A 13,871-nucleotide genomic window follows, 5' to 3' on the forward strand; every position below is an offset into this window, starting at 1 on the left:
AAAAGGAAATATACCATTCTTGCATATATATATACTGTAGTTAATATTGTGTAAGCATCTACACTATAGGAACCTGAAATTTGGGATTTATAATCTGGCAACAAACTGGGTTCACTGTAAAGCCTGGCATAGAACATCTTAACTGAGGAGCAAACTTTGTTTTGCAAATTCTCCAATAACTCAGCTTTGTGTGTTTTATCCCATTCAACATTGCTTTACACATATTGGTAACCTCCCAATGGCTAGCCTCCTACCAATGCCAGTAAGTGTGGGTGTGGGTCCTTACCTTCTCACTCCTTCCTGTTTTTCTTCCTCCTTTTACTTTTTTTTGTAAAGTGGAGTAGCAATCAGGTGCCCCCTCACTATCTGACTGGCTATCCCTCTGGCCTTCCTCTGCTGCTACCATCTTCCCTCCACTTTCCAGGCCATCTTGTCCTAGATCATGCCTCACCGATGGTTTCTTCACTTCCCAATACCATAAACTGTCAAGTTCCCTAACCCTCCTGTTAGTGTTTTCCATTCTAGATTCTTTCCAGTCCTTTAAATTTCCCTTTCTGGATGCCCTCTTGCATCTACATCCCAGTAAATTTAGCTAGAAATGAGTTAATTCACTACCCACAAGCAACAACTTAATGTATAATAATGCCTAAAATAGAGGCTTACTGGTTCCAGATGTTTTTTATAGTCTTATTACTCAACATTTTCACAGGCCATGTGCAGTAACTTATTGTAACACAGGTATTTGTCTGGTGGACTAAATAGGTCAGAGGATTGGGGATACAGAGACTTTCACCTCTAGCTCTCCAATTCTAATCTCTGCAGTAATTAAAAGTTCATTACCCTTTGAGAGCTATTTAGTGACCGATGTGAAATTTTGTTACGGGAGTCCATCCAGTTCCTAGTGAGTGGCTGCCCACATTGTGGTTGGCACCTTTTATTACCCATGTTACTAGACACATGAGTGTGGAGCCCAAAGTTCAGGTACATCTGCAAACTGATGCAGGGATGCTTGGCACTATTGCTGCCCATGTGGTAGTTATTCAATAGATAAAGGTAACTTCACTCTTTAGGGCACCTGATCCATGATTTTTCAGGAGCATTAAAGTTGCGCTAATATATTTTTTAAAATAATGCATTTTTCTGCTATAAATATTTGTTTTATGACGTTAATAACATATTTCAAAAGCATTTACGTAACACACTTTTAAAAAAACTGTCTCAAATAGAAAAGTTACCCTCTACAAATACTCTGTTCTCATTTCTTGAGCAAATACAACCTATGAAAGTGAAAATAACTACAAAACAATTTTGTTGTTATCATTACACCACAAAGCACTCACAGCTGATAACTACAGTTAAAATAAATTCTCTGTCCTTACCATCTTCTGTGGTGTCTTCCCCTCAAAACAATATGCACAAAGGATATAGTGTGAGCCTGAACTATCACTTGATTGTCTTTGTTAGCTGCTCGGTATATTATGTATTGTATATGCTCCAGTTACCTAAGAGCAGGTAGAAAATGGTCAACAAAATTTTTCTTTAACAAAAAATATGACTTTTAAAAAGAAATTATTCCCCTCCCAAAAAATAGTTTCTTTCAGAATATTTTGATTTTTCAACAAATCAGGTCTAAATGAACATTTTCATTTAGTTTTGATTAAAATCTACTTTTGTTTGTTATTTGTTTTTCCCCTTTGTCCTATTTTCCACTGAAAAATAGTAGGGAAGAGAAGAAGGAGGGGGGAAACTGAAAGAATTAAAAATTCTCATTTGAGTTATTTTGTTGAAAATTTCCATGGAAAAATTTTGAATGAAACAATTTTTTCTGTTCAAAATGTTTCATGGAAAATATTTAGTGTCTTTCAAGGAGCGCTAATTTAGAATACAGCCAAAAAGTGCAAACACTGCAATATTAGAACAACAGAAATTACTTTTAAAATACAGATTCATCTTGTGCAATAAAACTGAGAGGGATTTGATACAACTCAACCACTCATACCTGAACCATGGGATGAACCAAAATCCCATATCTAAACATGGCTAAGTTTTCATGGATTCAAAGGCCAGAAAGAACTATTATAATCTGGTCTGACCTGCATAATTTTGATTTGGTGTGGTTGGGTTTGAGATCTAGACTCTGTAGCTCAGTCCTGTATGATAATGAAAGCCATACATTTAAAATTAATACACAATACAAAACACAAAATTGTTGTTTTGCAAATTTTCTTCTAAAAACAACACTGTACATGCTGACTTCATTGTGGCCTTTGTAATGGAGCCTTCTGAACATAGGAATTCACTGCTTGTTTAGATTAAATCAAATGTTCTAATAAAATGTAAGCTTTTTGCCAGGTATTTCAGGCACTCAAGAAGACAAAACAAGTTCTACAGTTATTACATAGCCAACTGTTTACCAACAGGTGAAAACAAGAAAAATTAGCAGTGAGCTTGCTGTGTATATAACACAAATGAAATTACAATCACAAGAATGAAGCTGGTTTGCATTAGCAACATTACACTTTGTATTTTATTACTGTGCATAGTATAAGGCACAATCTTTTATCTGTGGTTATGACAGGAAAAATACATGCTTATATCATAAGAACGGCCATACTGGGTCAGACCAAAGGTCCATCTAGCCCAGTATCCTGTCTCCCGACAGTGGCCAATGCCAGGTGCCCCAGAGGGAATGAACAGAACAGGTAATCATCAAGTGTTCCATCCCCGGTCACCCATTCCCAGGTTCTGGCAAACAGAAGCTAGGGACATCATCCTAGCCCTTCCTGGCTAATAGCCATTGATGGACCTATCCTCCATGAACTTCTCTAGTTCTTTTTTGAACCCTGTTGTAGTCTTGGCCTTCACAACATCCTCTGGCAAGGAGTTCCACAGGTTGACTGTGTGTTGTGTGAAGAAATACTTCCTTTTGTTTTAAACTTCCTGCCTATTAATTTTATTTGGTGACCCCTAGTTCTTGTGTTATGAGGAGTATATAACACTTCCTTATTTACTTTCTCCACACCAGTCATGATTTTATAGACTTCTATCATATCCCCCCTTAGTTGTCTATTTTCCAAGCTGAAAAGTCCCACTCTTATTAATCTCTCCCCATAAGGCAGCCGTTCCATACCCCTAATAACTTTTGTTGCCCTTTTCTGAACCTTTTCCAATTCCAATATATCTTTTTTGAGATGGGGTGACCACATCTGCATGCAATATTCAAGACGTGGACATACCATGGATTTATATAGAGGCAATATGATATTTTCTGTCTTATTATCTATCCCTTTCTTAATGATTCCCAACATTCTGTTCTCTTTTTTGACTGCTGCTGCATATTGAGTGGATGTTTTCAGAGAACTATCCATGATGACTCCAAGATCTTTCTTGAGTGGTAACAGCTAATTTAGACCCCATCATTTTATATGTATAGTTTGGATTATGTTTTCCAGCGTGCATTACTTTGCATTTATCAACATTGAATTTCATCTGCCATCTTGTTGCCCGGTCACCCAGTTTTGTGAGATCCTTTTGTAGTTCTTTGCAGTCTGCTTGGGACTTAACTATCTTGAGTAGTTTTATATCATCTGCAAATTTTGAATGTTGAATAGGACTGGTCCCAGTACAGACCCTTTCTCCATTATGAAAACTGACCATTTATTCCTAGCCATTAAGTCCTATCTTTTAACCAGTTACTGATCCATGAGAGGACCTTCTCTCAAATCCCATGACAGCTTACTTTGCTGAAGAGCCTTTGGTGAGCGACCTTGTTAAAGGCTTTCTGAAAATCATCTAAGTACACTATATTCACTGGATCCCCCTTGTCCACATGCTCGTTGATCCACTCAAAGAATTCTAGTAGCTTGGTGAGGCATGATTTCCCTTTACAAAAACCATGTTGACTCTTCCCCTACAAATTATGTTCATCTATGTGTCTGACAATTTTGTTCTTTACTATAGTTTCACCCAGTTTTCCCGGTACTGAAGTCAGGCTTCCTGGCCTGAAACTGCCGGGATCACCTCTGGAGCCCTTTTTAAAAATTGGCATCACATTAGCTATCCTCCAGTCATTTGGTACAGAAGCTGATTTAAATGAAAGGTTACAGACTATCGTTAGTAGTTCTGCAATTTCACATTTGAGTTCCGTCAGAACTCTTGGGTGAATATCATCTGCTCCTGGTGACTTCTTATCATGGTTGCAGGGCTAGCTGCACCTCTGTCCCCTTTCTGGTCTCTGAGGGGACCCCCTCAGGTGTCAGTCCTTGTGCTTCTGCCTTTTCTTGACTGAATTCTGCAATTGTCCCACTCTTATATTGGCTCCTGGTCTACAGTGCCCAATGTATCCACCATTCTTATCCAGCAGGCCCAACAGGGCTCATGTGCCTGCAGTTTTTCCCTTTGGGAATCTGTGACCAGTGGTTTTCATAGATTCTAGGACTGGAAGAAGGGACCTTGAGAGGTCATCAAGTCCAGTCCCCTGCCCTCACGGCAGGACCAAATACTGTCTAGACCATCCCTGACAGACATTTATCTAACCTACTCTTAAATATCTCCAGAGATGGAGATTCCACAACCTCCCTAGGCAATTTATTCCAGTGTTTAGCCACCCTGACAGTTAGGAACTTTTTCCTAATGTCCAACCTAAACCTCCCTTGCTGCAGTTTAAGCCCATTGCTTCTTGTTCTATCCTTAGAGACTAAGATGAACAAGTTTTCTCCCTCCTCCTTATGACACCCTTTTAGATACCTGAAAACTGCTATCATGTCCCCTCTGTCTTCTCTTTTCCAAACTAAACCCAATTCTTTCAGCCTTCCTTCATAGGTCATGTTCTCTGGACCTTTAATCATTCTTGTTGCTCTTCTCTGGACCCTCTCCAATTACTCCACATCTTTCTTGAAATGCGGTGCCCAGAACTGGACACAATACTCCAGTTGAGGCCTAACCAGCGCAGAGTAGAGCGGAAGAATGGCTTCTCGTGTCTGCTCATAACACACCTGTTAATGCATGCCAGAATCATGTTTGCTTTTTTTGTAACAGCATCACACTGTTGACTCATATTTAGCTTGTGGTCCACTATAACCACTAGATCCCTTTCTGCCGTACTCCTTCCTAGATAGTCTCTTCCCATTCTGTATGTGTGAAACTGATTGTTCCTTCCTAAGTGGAGCACTTTGCGTTTGTCTTTATTAAACTTCATCCTGTTTACCTCAGACCATTTCTCCCATTTGTCCAGATCATTTTGAATTATGACCCTATCCTCCAAAGCAGTTGCAATCCCTCCCAGTTTGGTATCATCTGCAAACTTAATAAGCATACTTTCTATGCCAATATCTAAGTTGCTGATGAAGATATTGAACAGAGCCGGTCCCCAAACTGACCCCTGCGGAACCCCACTTGTTATACCTTTCCAGCAGGATTGGGAACAATTAATAACTACTCTCTGAGTACGGTTATCCAGCCAGTTATGCACCCACCTTATAGTAGCCCCATCTAAGTTGTATTTGCCTAGTTTATCGATAAGAATATCATGCGAGACCATATCAAATGCCTTACTAAAGTCTAGGTATACCACATCCACCGCTTCTCCCTGATCCACAAGACTTGTTATCCTATCAAAGAAAGCTATCAGATAGGTTTGACACGATTTGTTCTTTACAAATCCATGCTGGTTATTCCCTATCACCTTACTACCTTCCAAGTGTTTGCAGATGATTTCCTTAATTACTTGCTCCATTATCTTCCCTGGCACAGAAGTTAAACTAACTGGTCTGTAGTTTCCTGGGTTGTTTTTATTTCCCTTTTTATAGATGGGCACTATATTTGCCCTTTTCCAGTCTTCTGGAATCTCTCCTGTCTCCCATGATTTTCCAAAGATAATAGCTAGAGGCTCAGATACCTCCTCTATTAGCTCCTTGAGTATCTAGGATGCATTTAATCAGGCCCTGGTGACTTGCAGGCATCTAACTTTTCTAAGTGATTTTTAACTTGTTCTTTTTTTATTTTATCTTCTAAACCTACCCCCTTCCCATTAGCATTCACTATGTTAGGCATTCCTTCAGACTTCTCGGTGAAGACTGAAACAAAGAAGTAATTAAGCATCTCTGCCATTTCCAAGTTTCCTGTTACTGTTTCTCCCTCCTCACTGAGCAGTGGGCCTACCCTGTCCTTGGTCTTCCTCTTGCTTCTAATGTATTGATAAAAAGTCTTCTTGTTTCCCTTTATTCCTGTAGCTAGTTTGAGCTCATTTTGTGCCTTTGCCTTTCTAATCTTGCCCCTGCATTCCTGTGTTGTTTGTCTATATTCATCCTTTGTAATTTGTCCTAGTTTCCATTTTTTATGAGACTCCTTTTTATTTTTTAGATCATGCAAGATCTCGTGGTTAATTCAAGGTGGTCTTTTGCCACATTTTCTGTCTTTCCTACCCAGCGGAATAGCTTGCTTTTGGGCCCTTAATAGTGTCCCTTTGAAAAACTGCCAACTCTCCTCAGTTGTTTTTCCCCTCAGTCTTGACTCCCATGGGACCTTACCTATCAGCTGAGCTTACCAAAATCCGCCTTCCTGAAATCCATTGTCTCTATTTTGCTGTACTCCCTTCTACCCTTCCTTAGAATTGTGAACTCTGTGATTTCATGATCACTTTCACCCAAGCTGCCTTCCACTTTCAAATTCTTAATGAGTTCCTCCCTATTTGTTAAAATCAAATCTAGAACAGCTCCCTCCCTAGTAGCGTTTTCAACCTTCTGAAATAAAAAGTTGTCCGCAATGCAGTCCAAGAACTTATTGGATAGTCTGTGCCCCGCTGTGTTATTTTCCCAACATATATCTGGATAGTTGAAGTCCCCCATCACCACCAAATTTTGGGCTTTGGATGATTTTGTTAGTTGTTTAAAAAAAGCCTCATCCACTTCTTCCACCTGGTTAGGTGGCCTGTAGTAGATTCCTAGCATGACATCACCCTTGTTTTTTACCCCTTTTAGCCTAACCCAGAGAGACTCAACACTTCCGTCTCCTATGTCCATCTCCACCTCAGTCCAAGTGTGTACATTTTTAATATATAAGGCAACACCTCCTCCCTTTCCCCCCGTCTATCCTTCCTGAGCAAGCTGTACCCATCCACACCAACATTCCAATCATGTGTATTATCCCACCAAGTTTCGGTGATGCCAACAATGTCATAGTTGTATTTATTTATTAGCACTTCCAGTTCTTCCTGCTTATTACCAGGAATACTTCTCGCATTCGTATATAGGCATCTAAGATACTGATTTGATCTTGCCTCCCAGTTTTGCCCTGACCCTCCTGGTGTATATAGTGATCAGACAGCTTTCTTAAAACAAAGGCATTGTTTATTTTGGTAGTAGGAATAAAGCGTAAGGGGGAAAGGATTTTTTAAAATTGTCTACACGTATGTCTGTGACCTAAACATTTACCATTACCTGATGGTAATGAAGACGGGTCTAACTTGTTCAAACAGCCCCAATAGGGTCCTGTATCTCAGTCTGCTTCTCCCAAACAACTACAGCCCCTCTCTGGAGAGGAGGTTCATTTCAAACCATGCTATAGTTCTTTTGTTCTTCTGTGTCCCCAAGCTTTGACCCATCTTGTCAAAACAAGTCCTGTAGGCTCAGCAGCAGACCATACGAGTACTCAGAGCCAGTGATTCTGGTATTGTCCTTTAACAACTCTCAAGTGTTTGCTGAAAGGGTGGCTGTGACAGAGTGCTAGGTATGAAGTCAGCACTCTGGAGCTGATGAGGCAGACCTGTGCCTAATTTGTGAATGGGGCAGTGCAGTAAGGCTAAGTAAGCCATTAGCCAGAGCCCACAAATAGGCACAGGAAGGAAGTGAAAAGGGGAAAAAGCAGGCAGTGAGAGAGAGATTGCTCTCCCTCTGCTTGTAAAGGCGCTAGGTACGCTGTGAAGATAGTGGGACTCAATTATAAATAAACTGCACTGGGTGTTGGACCAGCACCAGGGTCTCTGCGTGGTTTGTACACAGAGACAGAAGCAGGACCAAGGAGGCCCTGGTACAGTGACTTATCTTGAGGTGGTGGTCTCTTTCCTGCCATTTTTCCAGATAGACTCCTGTTGAGTTAAACCAAAGTCCTACAAAAACACCCCAATACCCAGACCAACATACTGTATTCATTAATTATCACAGGGCACCTCCAAATCTGTCACAGCTCATACAACTATTAGAAATGTAAAAGGAATATCACACACTTTTCACATCATAATGGATGCTATGTACCATGTTTACTGCACAGGAAAGATGTTGGAATAGCACAGAAATTCCCAATGATATGATTTCTAGCACTCCATGTGGGTGTCCACAACAGCAGTGTCCTCAGAAAAAGTCCAGGAAGGAGGAGGTCTAGGCCTTAGAAGCCCCACCGCAGGAACTATCCCTCCTAAGATATATTAAATCCTACCCTTCTTCTGGAAGAACTTGAGGTTTCTCCCCTTGCCACTACTCCTTTGTAACCTGCAATTCTATAGATATTTCAGAGGGAAAGGAGTAAGTTATGTCTTACCGTTATCACCTAATTTACTGCCTCAGTGATAGTCCGATCCTTATCCTGGCCGGATGCTGCTATCTGCTGGAACATCAGCAGTCTCTTGTTTGGTAGTTGGGAACATTAATGTTTACCCACTGGACCAAACAAATATATTTATGCGATGTCTATGAGAAATTTCAGCAATTTCTGTTAACTTGGATAAGCAAATACTTAGTGCTTAGGGGTCTTGTTGAAGATGGTAGACACTGGTGGAGAATCGGCTTTTAATACAACCAACAAAAAAGCACTTGAAATGCACAAATATGTATTCTGTTTTTTTAGTGAACTAAAATCTTTCAAAAACTTAGAAGCTTTTTGGTTACTTTGAAATCCTGTTTTCATCCCATCTATGGCTGAGAGCCCAAACAGCTACTTACGTCTGTTTAGCGAAGTTGAATGGACACGCCAACACCTAGATTTCCCACTGTCCTGTGAAATGTGCAGACAGCTGTCCAGAAATCCATATTTTTTACTGGTAACAACCTTTCTCACAGAGATGTTGCTTCATGAGTACTGGAAATAAAATTCCTTGTGTGGTACATTTTGTAAAGCAGCACGTATACATGTTATCTATCAATAATAATTGTATTTCAAGGTGACTGCTTTTTTTTTCTCCTGCTTTCTGATTTTATGCAATACAACTTCTTTTCTGTATATGAAGACATCAGTGGTGCAAACAAAACAATGACTGAGCTGCCACAAGCTCTTAGCTCTGCATATAAAGTTTGTTAGGTATATTTTGGGTGTGACTTATAGCCGGTGTAGCAGATGGATAATTTTACTACTAGATAACTAAGAATCAATGTGAATGTTATGCTGATGGTAAGAACAGTCAGCAGCATTACTAAATGGTCCATCAGCGAGAGCAGAGTCAGCAGCTGGACCATTTAGCAGCATAAAGGAAAATGGCAATATGTCTAAATACTTTGTTCTACAGGCAATAGGTACCTCACTGCTATCTGTACAAACTGTGTTCCAGATAGTGCAGAAATTTCCCCCTCTTGAAAGGGTTACCTTGTAGGATACAATAAAGTAGACCTCATAACTTTTTACTGATCATTTTTTGTAACCATAGAGTTGCTTCAGTGTGTTCAGAGTTGGATTGCTAGCTGTAAAAACAGGGAAAGTATTGTTGGCAGTTGGTATGTTAACTAATTCTGATGGGAACTGCCTTTTTATGGAAGAAAAGATTTTGAAAGCAAGGCATCTGTAAAAGTTGGCACCAACAAGTGAACTTCAGGCTCTGGGCATCTATTAACATGTTTGTTTAGTGTTTTGGGGAAATCTATTCTGTTAAAATTGTTTATTTTTAATAAAATAATTTGTTTTTTCCCCACCTCAATGTTTGTAACAGGGCAGAATAAGCTGTACTGGAAGGTTGATGGTTCAGGCTGTCAATCAGAGAGGACGGAGTCCTCGAACACCCCCCAGCCAGCCTCATATCAGAAGGTACCACAGATGTTTTCTTTACACATTCATCACTGCAGCTGCTAAACATATTTTGCACAAAGGTGCTGGCAAGATTAGAGAGTTGGGAAGAAAGTATATGTGCAATATGGCACACAGGAAGAAACCTAATCTTCTCTTGTATCCAAAAATCCCTATAACTTTTGGCGCCATCAGATGTACAACAGGCAACTTATACAATCGTGTGATCTTAGTTTTTTAACCCTTGTCCTCCCCCCCTTCCTTGTTTGCCATGTTCACTTGCTGCATCTTGTCCCAGTCCAGGTCTACACCTAAAACTTAGGTCAACCTAGCTACATCATTCAGGGCTATGAAAAATGTCATGCCCTGTGCGATGTAGCTAGGTCACCCTAACCATCACAGTATATGCAGCTAGGTCAATGAAAGAATTCTACCATTTTGGTTAACCAAGTAGAGGGTCCCAGTTCACGTGTCTGCTGTGGTGGCATATATTCGTTCTGTTCATTGGTTATGCCCTCTGCAGTATCTTGCCATCAGCTGCCAATTACAACACAGAGTGTAGATATGACAGCACTAATTACTACATTCAGGATGAAATTAATGGATTTTTTTGCTCACATGAACAGTTTGTACCATATATACTTCCTCAGTTGCTAATACTGCACGGAAAACAGAGCCCTGCTAAATATTAAATTAGATACTAAAAAGTCCTGATAAAACCGTGGCCAGTTGTTTATGAGGATGATTCTCAGATTCCCCACCCTATTTCTCCACTTTATTTCCTCCTTTCTCAGAATTCTTCATGTTACCTAATCCTTATTTCTGGACAAGGAGGCTTGTGATGCATTTTTCTCTCATAAGCCTCACTCCTGAGTTGGCCAAAAGGCGGTCACTCAAGTGTTGAAAAGCACGTCTCGCCCACCCTCACCTAGTGCTATGCAAACTGCCTCCATAAAGTTCCAGGCCCAGGAATAACAAGGAGCTGATATCAAGGCCTGAATTCAAACCCTTTCCACAGCAGTGTGTTGCACACTGTCATTAGGCCACAAAAGCTAGTTTTATGTTCATTTTGCATAGTAAATGCAGTGGAGGAGCTATTTCAGGACTGCACAGCCACTGATTCATCAGTAGGTTGATATTCAATATCCCTCGTTGCACTGAATCAGCACCTTTGCAATTAAAAGCCCCTTATTCATCTGTGACAGGAAGAGCTGCCACTAGGAATTGTGGGTCAGAGCTGCAAGGAGCCTGCAGGTCACTAACTTCTAGAGAAGACAGCGTAAAAGCCTTTTGGAGGGGCTGGGGGGGCACTTAAAATTTAGGGAGACGGGAACATGCAGATGCATGAGAGGGAAAGAAAAGAGGAAACGAAGAAACAGAGAACACTAAGCAACAGAGATCAGTCTGGCTATGTTCTTTAAAAGAGCTCTCTGGTTTTTGAGCCCGTCCAAAAATATTTGTATTTCTCCAAGACAAAAAGAAATGGAAACAGTCAGATATGAAGATTGATATGCAAAATAAACTTCTAGTACATGCTAACTGAAGGCAGAATTTCACTTTCAGAGCCATGCAAATATTATTGGCCAAATGAATTCCATTACAGTTTGTTGCAGTAGGGTTGCACTGTGGGCAGAATTTGGCCATAGAAGAAATGAATTCATTGGAGCTGCATGACTGTAGCAGAGGACAGAAACTGGCCACAAATCTCATTTTTAATTACATATTTTTAAATTTAGTAAGTAAAATAGGACTTTACAGAGATTGCAAAAAGAACTTTTTGCTAAATAAGTTACTTATATAATGGAAATATTGTTACTTTCAATTGAAAAGGAACTGGTTAGCCACAGACAAGGGTACAATAAATTAATGGGCAAGAACTGCTGATCACAGAAATTACAGAAAACTGTATTTTGGGTGGAGGAAATCTGCTGATTGGTCATATTTTCTGCATTTTTCTTCCCATGTTCTTTTATTTTTACTAAGAACAGTTTAATGTCACAAGATCTTTTGTTCTTTAGTTTGTGTTGCTTATGAGCTACATTCTCATTCTTCTTACAGCAGAATGAGTTGCTTTGGAAATGATTATAAATATCACAAACAGATAACTGTTTAGTGAAGAATAATCCTCCAGAGCAGATGAATAAAATTTAATTCACATTAATGTAAATGTAAAATAAATGTCTTTAACTAGTAACAAATAAGAGAAGATAATAATGGAAAATCTAATGTGGAACCGAATATATTTGTGAATTGTGATAGTCTTTAGCTTCTACTATTTTCTTAAAGGTAAATATAATTATTGACAGTACAGATTTTCTGGCTTAATCAGTAATAGAGAGGGTTTCAGATGTATGAAAGACTAAAGCAGAGTTGTGGCTGTAAATATAAAGTATTACCAAAATTCTTGTACATTTTCTTTCACTGATTTAAACTACAGAATAAATGAAAACTAAAACATATTACTATGTATATAAACAAACTGACTTACCTAACATGATATTCCGTGTGAATGAGATAATTTTCTACTTCATATCTTTGCTACAAAATGTAGACTGAATCAAATTAATAAATAGAGTCACATTTCGTTGATTTTTGAGCCAAATTCTGCTCTGTTATGCTGGTGTAAATATGGAATTATTACAATGGGATCCAATGGAGTTAAGCTACATTTATAGCAGTCTGACATCTGAATTTGGTTCTTCAGTTTCATCAGAAAACATGGGGAAATGCCTAATAAACAAATGTATTTCATATATTATTTTAAGACCTCGATCTCGATCAAGGGACAGTGGTGATGAAAATGAACCAATTCAGGAACGATTCTTCCGACCTCATTTCCTGCAGGCTCCTGGAGACCTGATTGTTCAAGAAGGAAAACTCTGCAGAATGGACTGCAAGGCAAGTATTAAGTTTGTTTTAATTAGTGTTTCTGTTGAACCAGAGAGGGAACTCTGTTCAAATTCAGCTGTATCCTGTAATACTCATGCACCTCAGATTTCAGTGGGAATTCTAGGTACACAAAGGAGGCAGAATTAAACACAGGATTCAGACTTGGCCTTTGGCAAAGCCTCCAATTGGGGCCCACCCTTGTGGAGGTGGGAGGAGGGGACTAAGATGTAAAGAAGAATCTCAGTATTTCTTCTTAGAATAAAGCCAGCTTGAAAGTTAAGTGATACTTTGACAAAATTTCAAACATGTGAGTTTGTATTATTGATTTATCCAAAAGGTGAAGGTGAGTCACAGCATTTCCTACAGCCCACAGCTGGCCTTTGAGGTCCATGAAAACCATGACTAAACGTACTTCAGTTTATTAGAAGGAATGCAAGTCAGTTAGTGACTAGGGTAATGCCACCTTGCTGTACTCATGGCACGAGTTCCTTCCTGGCTAATAGACTGCAACAGAATCAGCTCCTATGATGAGCAGCCATTGAGCCCTGTGCTGACAGGGAGGGGCAGCTCACTAATAGGAATAATCTTCTTCCCCCACCCCCTTAGTTTTACACAAGAAGTCAGTAAGCACAGCTCTGAGAATAATATTTGTCTCAGTGTGTGCTCCCCTCTGCAGTAACTAAGGCTAGGTCTACACTACCCACCTGAATCGGCGGGTAGAAATCGATCTCTCGGGGATCGAATTATCGCGTCTCGTCGGGACGCGACAATCGATCCCAGAATCGACGCGCTTACTCCACCAGCGGAGGTAGGAGTAAGCGCCATTGACGGGGAGCCGCGGAGGTCGATTTTGCCGCCGTCCTCACAGCAGTGTAAGTCGGCTCCAATACGTCGAATTCAGCTACGCTATTCGCGTAGCTGAATTTGCGTATCTTAAATCGACCCCCCCCCCCCGTAGTGAAGACCTGCCCTAAGACTCACAGGTTGTAGAGCCTACA

The 13,871-nt window shown here is 40.0% G+C and overlaps 1 protein-coding gene across 6 annotated transcripts in view; it reads left to right on the top strand.

Annotated features, from left to right (window-relative positions):
- The window catches only part of PALLD (palladin, cytoskeletal associated protein), a 321,293-nt gene that overhangs the window by 297,916 nt on the left and 9,506 nt on the right, over positions 1–13,871 (top strand). For all 6 annotated transcript variants that reach the window (XM_024194956.1, XM_024194963.1, XM_024194971.1 and 3 more), the window contains 2 exons: positions 9,911–10,005; positions 12,750–12,882. In XM_024194956.1, the coding sequence (XP_024050724.1) occupies positions 9,911–10,005; positions 12,750–12,882 (228 nt within the window). The remainder of the gene's footprint in view (positions 1–9,910; positions 10,006–12,749; positions 12,883–13,871) is intronic.

This window comes from Terrapene carolina, unplaced genomic scaffold (genome assembly GCF_002925995.2).
Source record: "Terrapene carolina triunguis isolate 2854851 unplaced genomic scaffold, T_m_triunguis-2.0 Scaffold66, whole genome shotgun sequence".
Lineage (NCBI taxonomy): Eukaryota > Metazoa > Chordata > Testudines > Emydidae > Terrapene > Terrapene triunguis.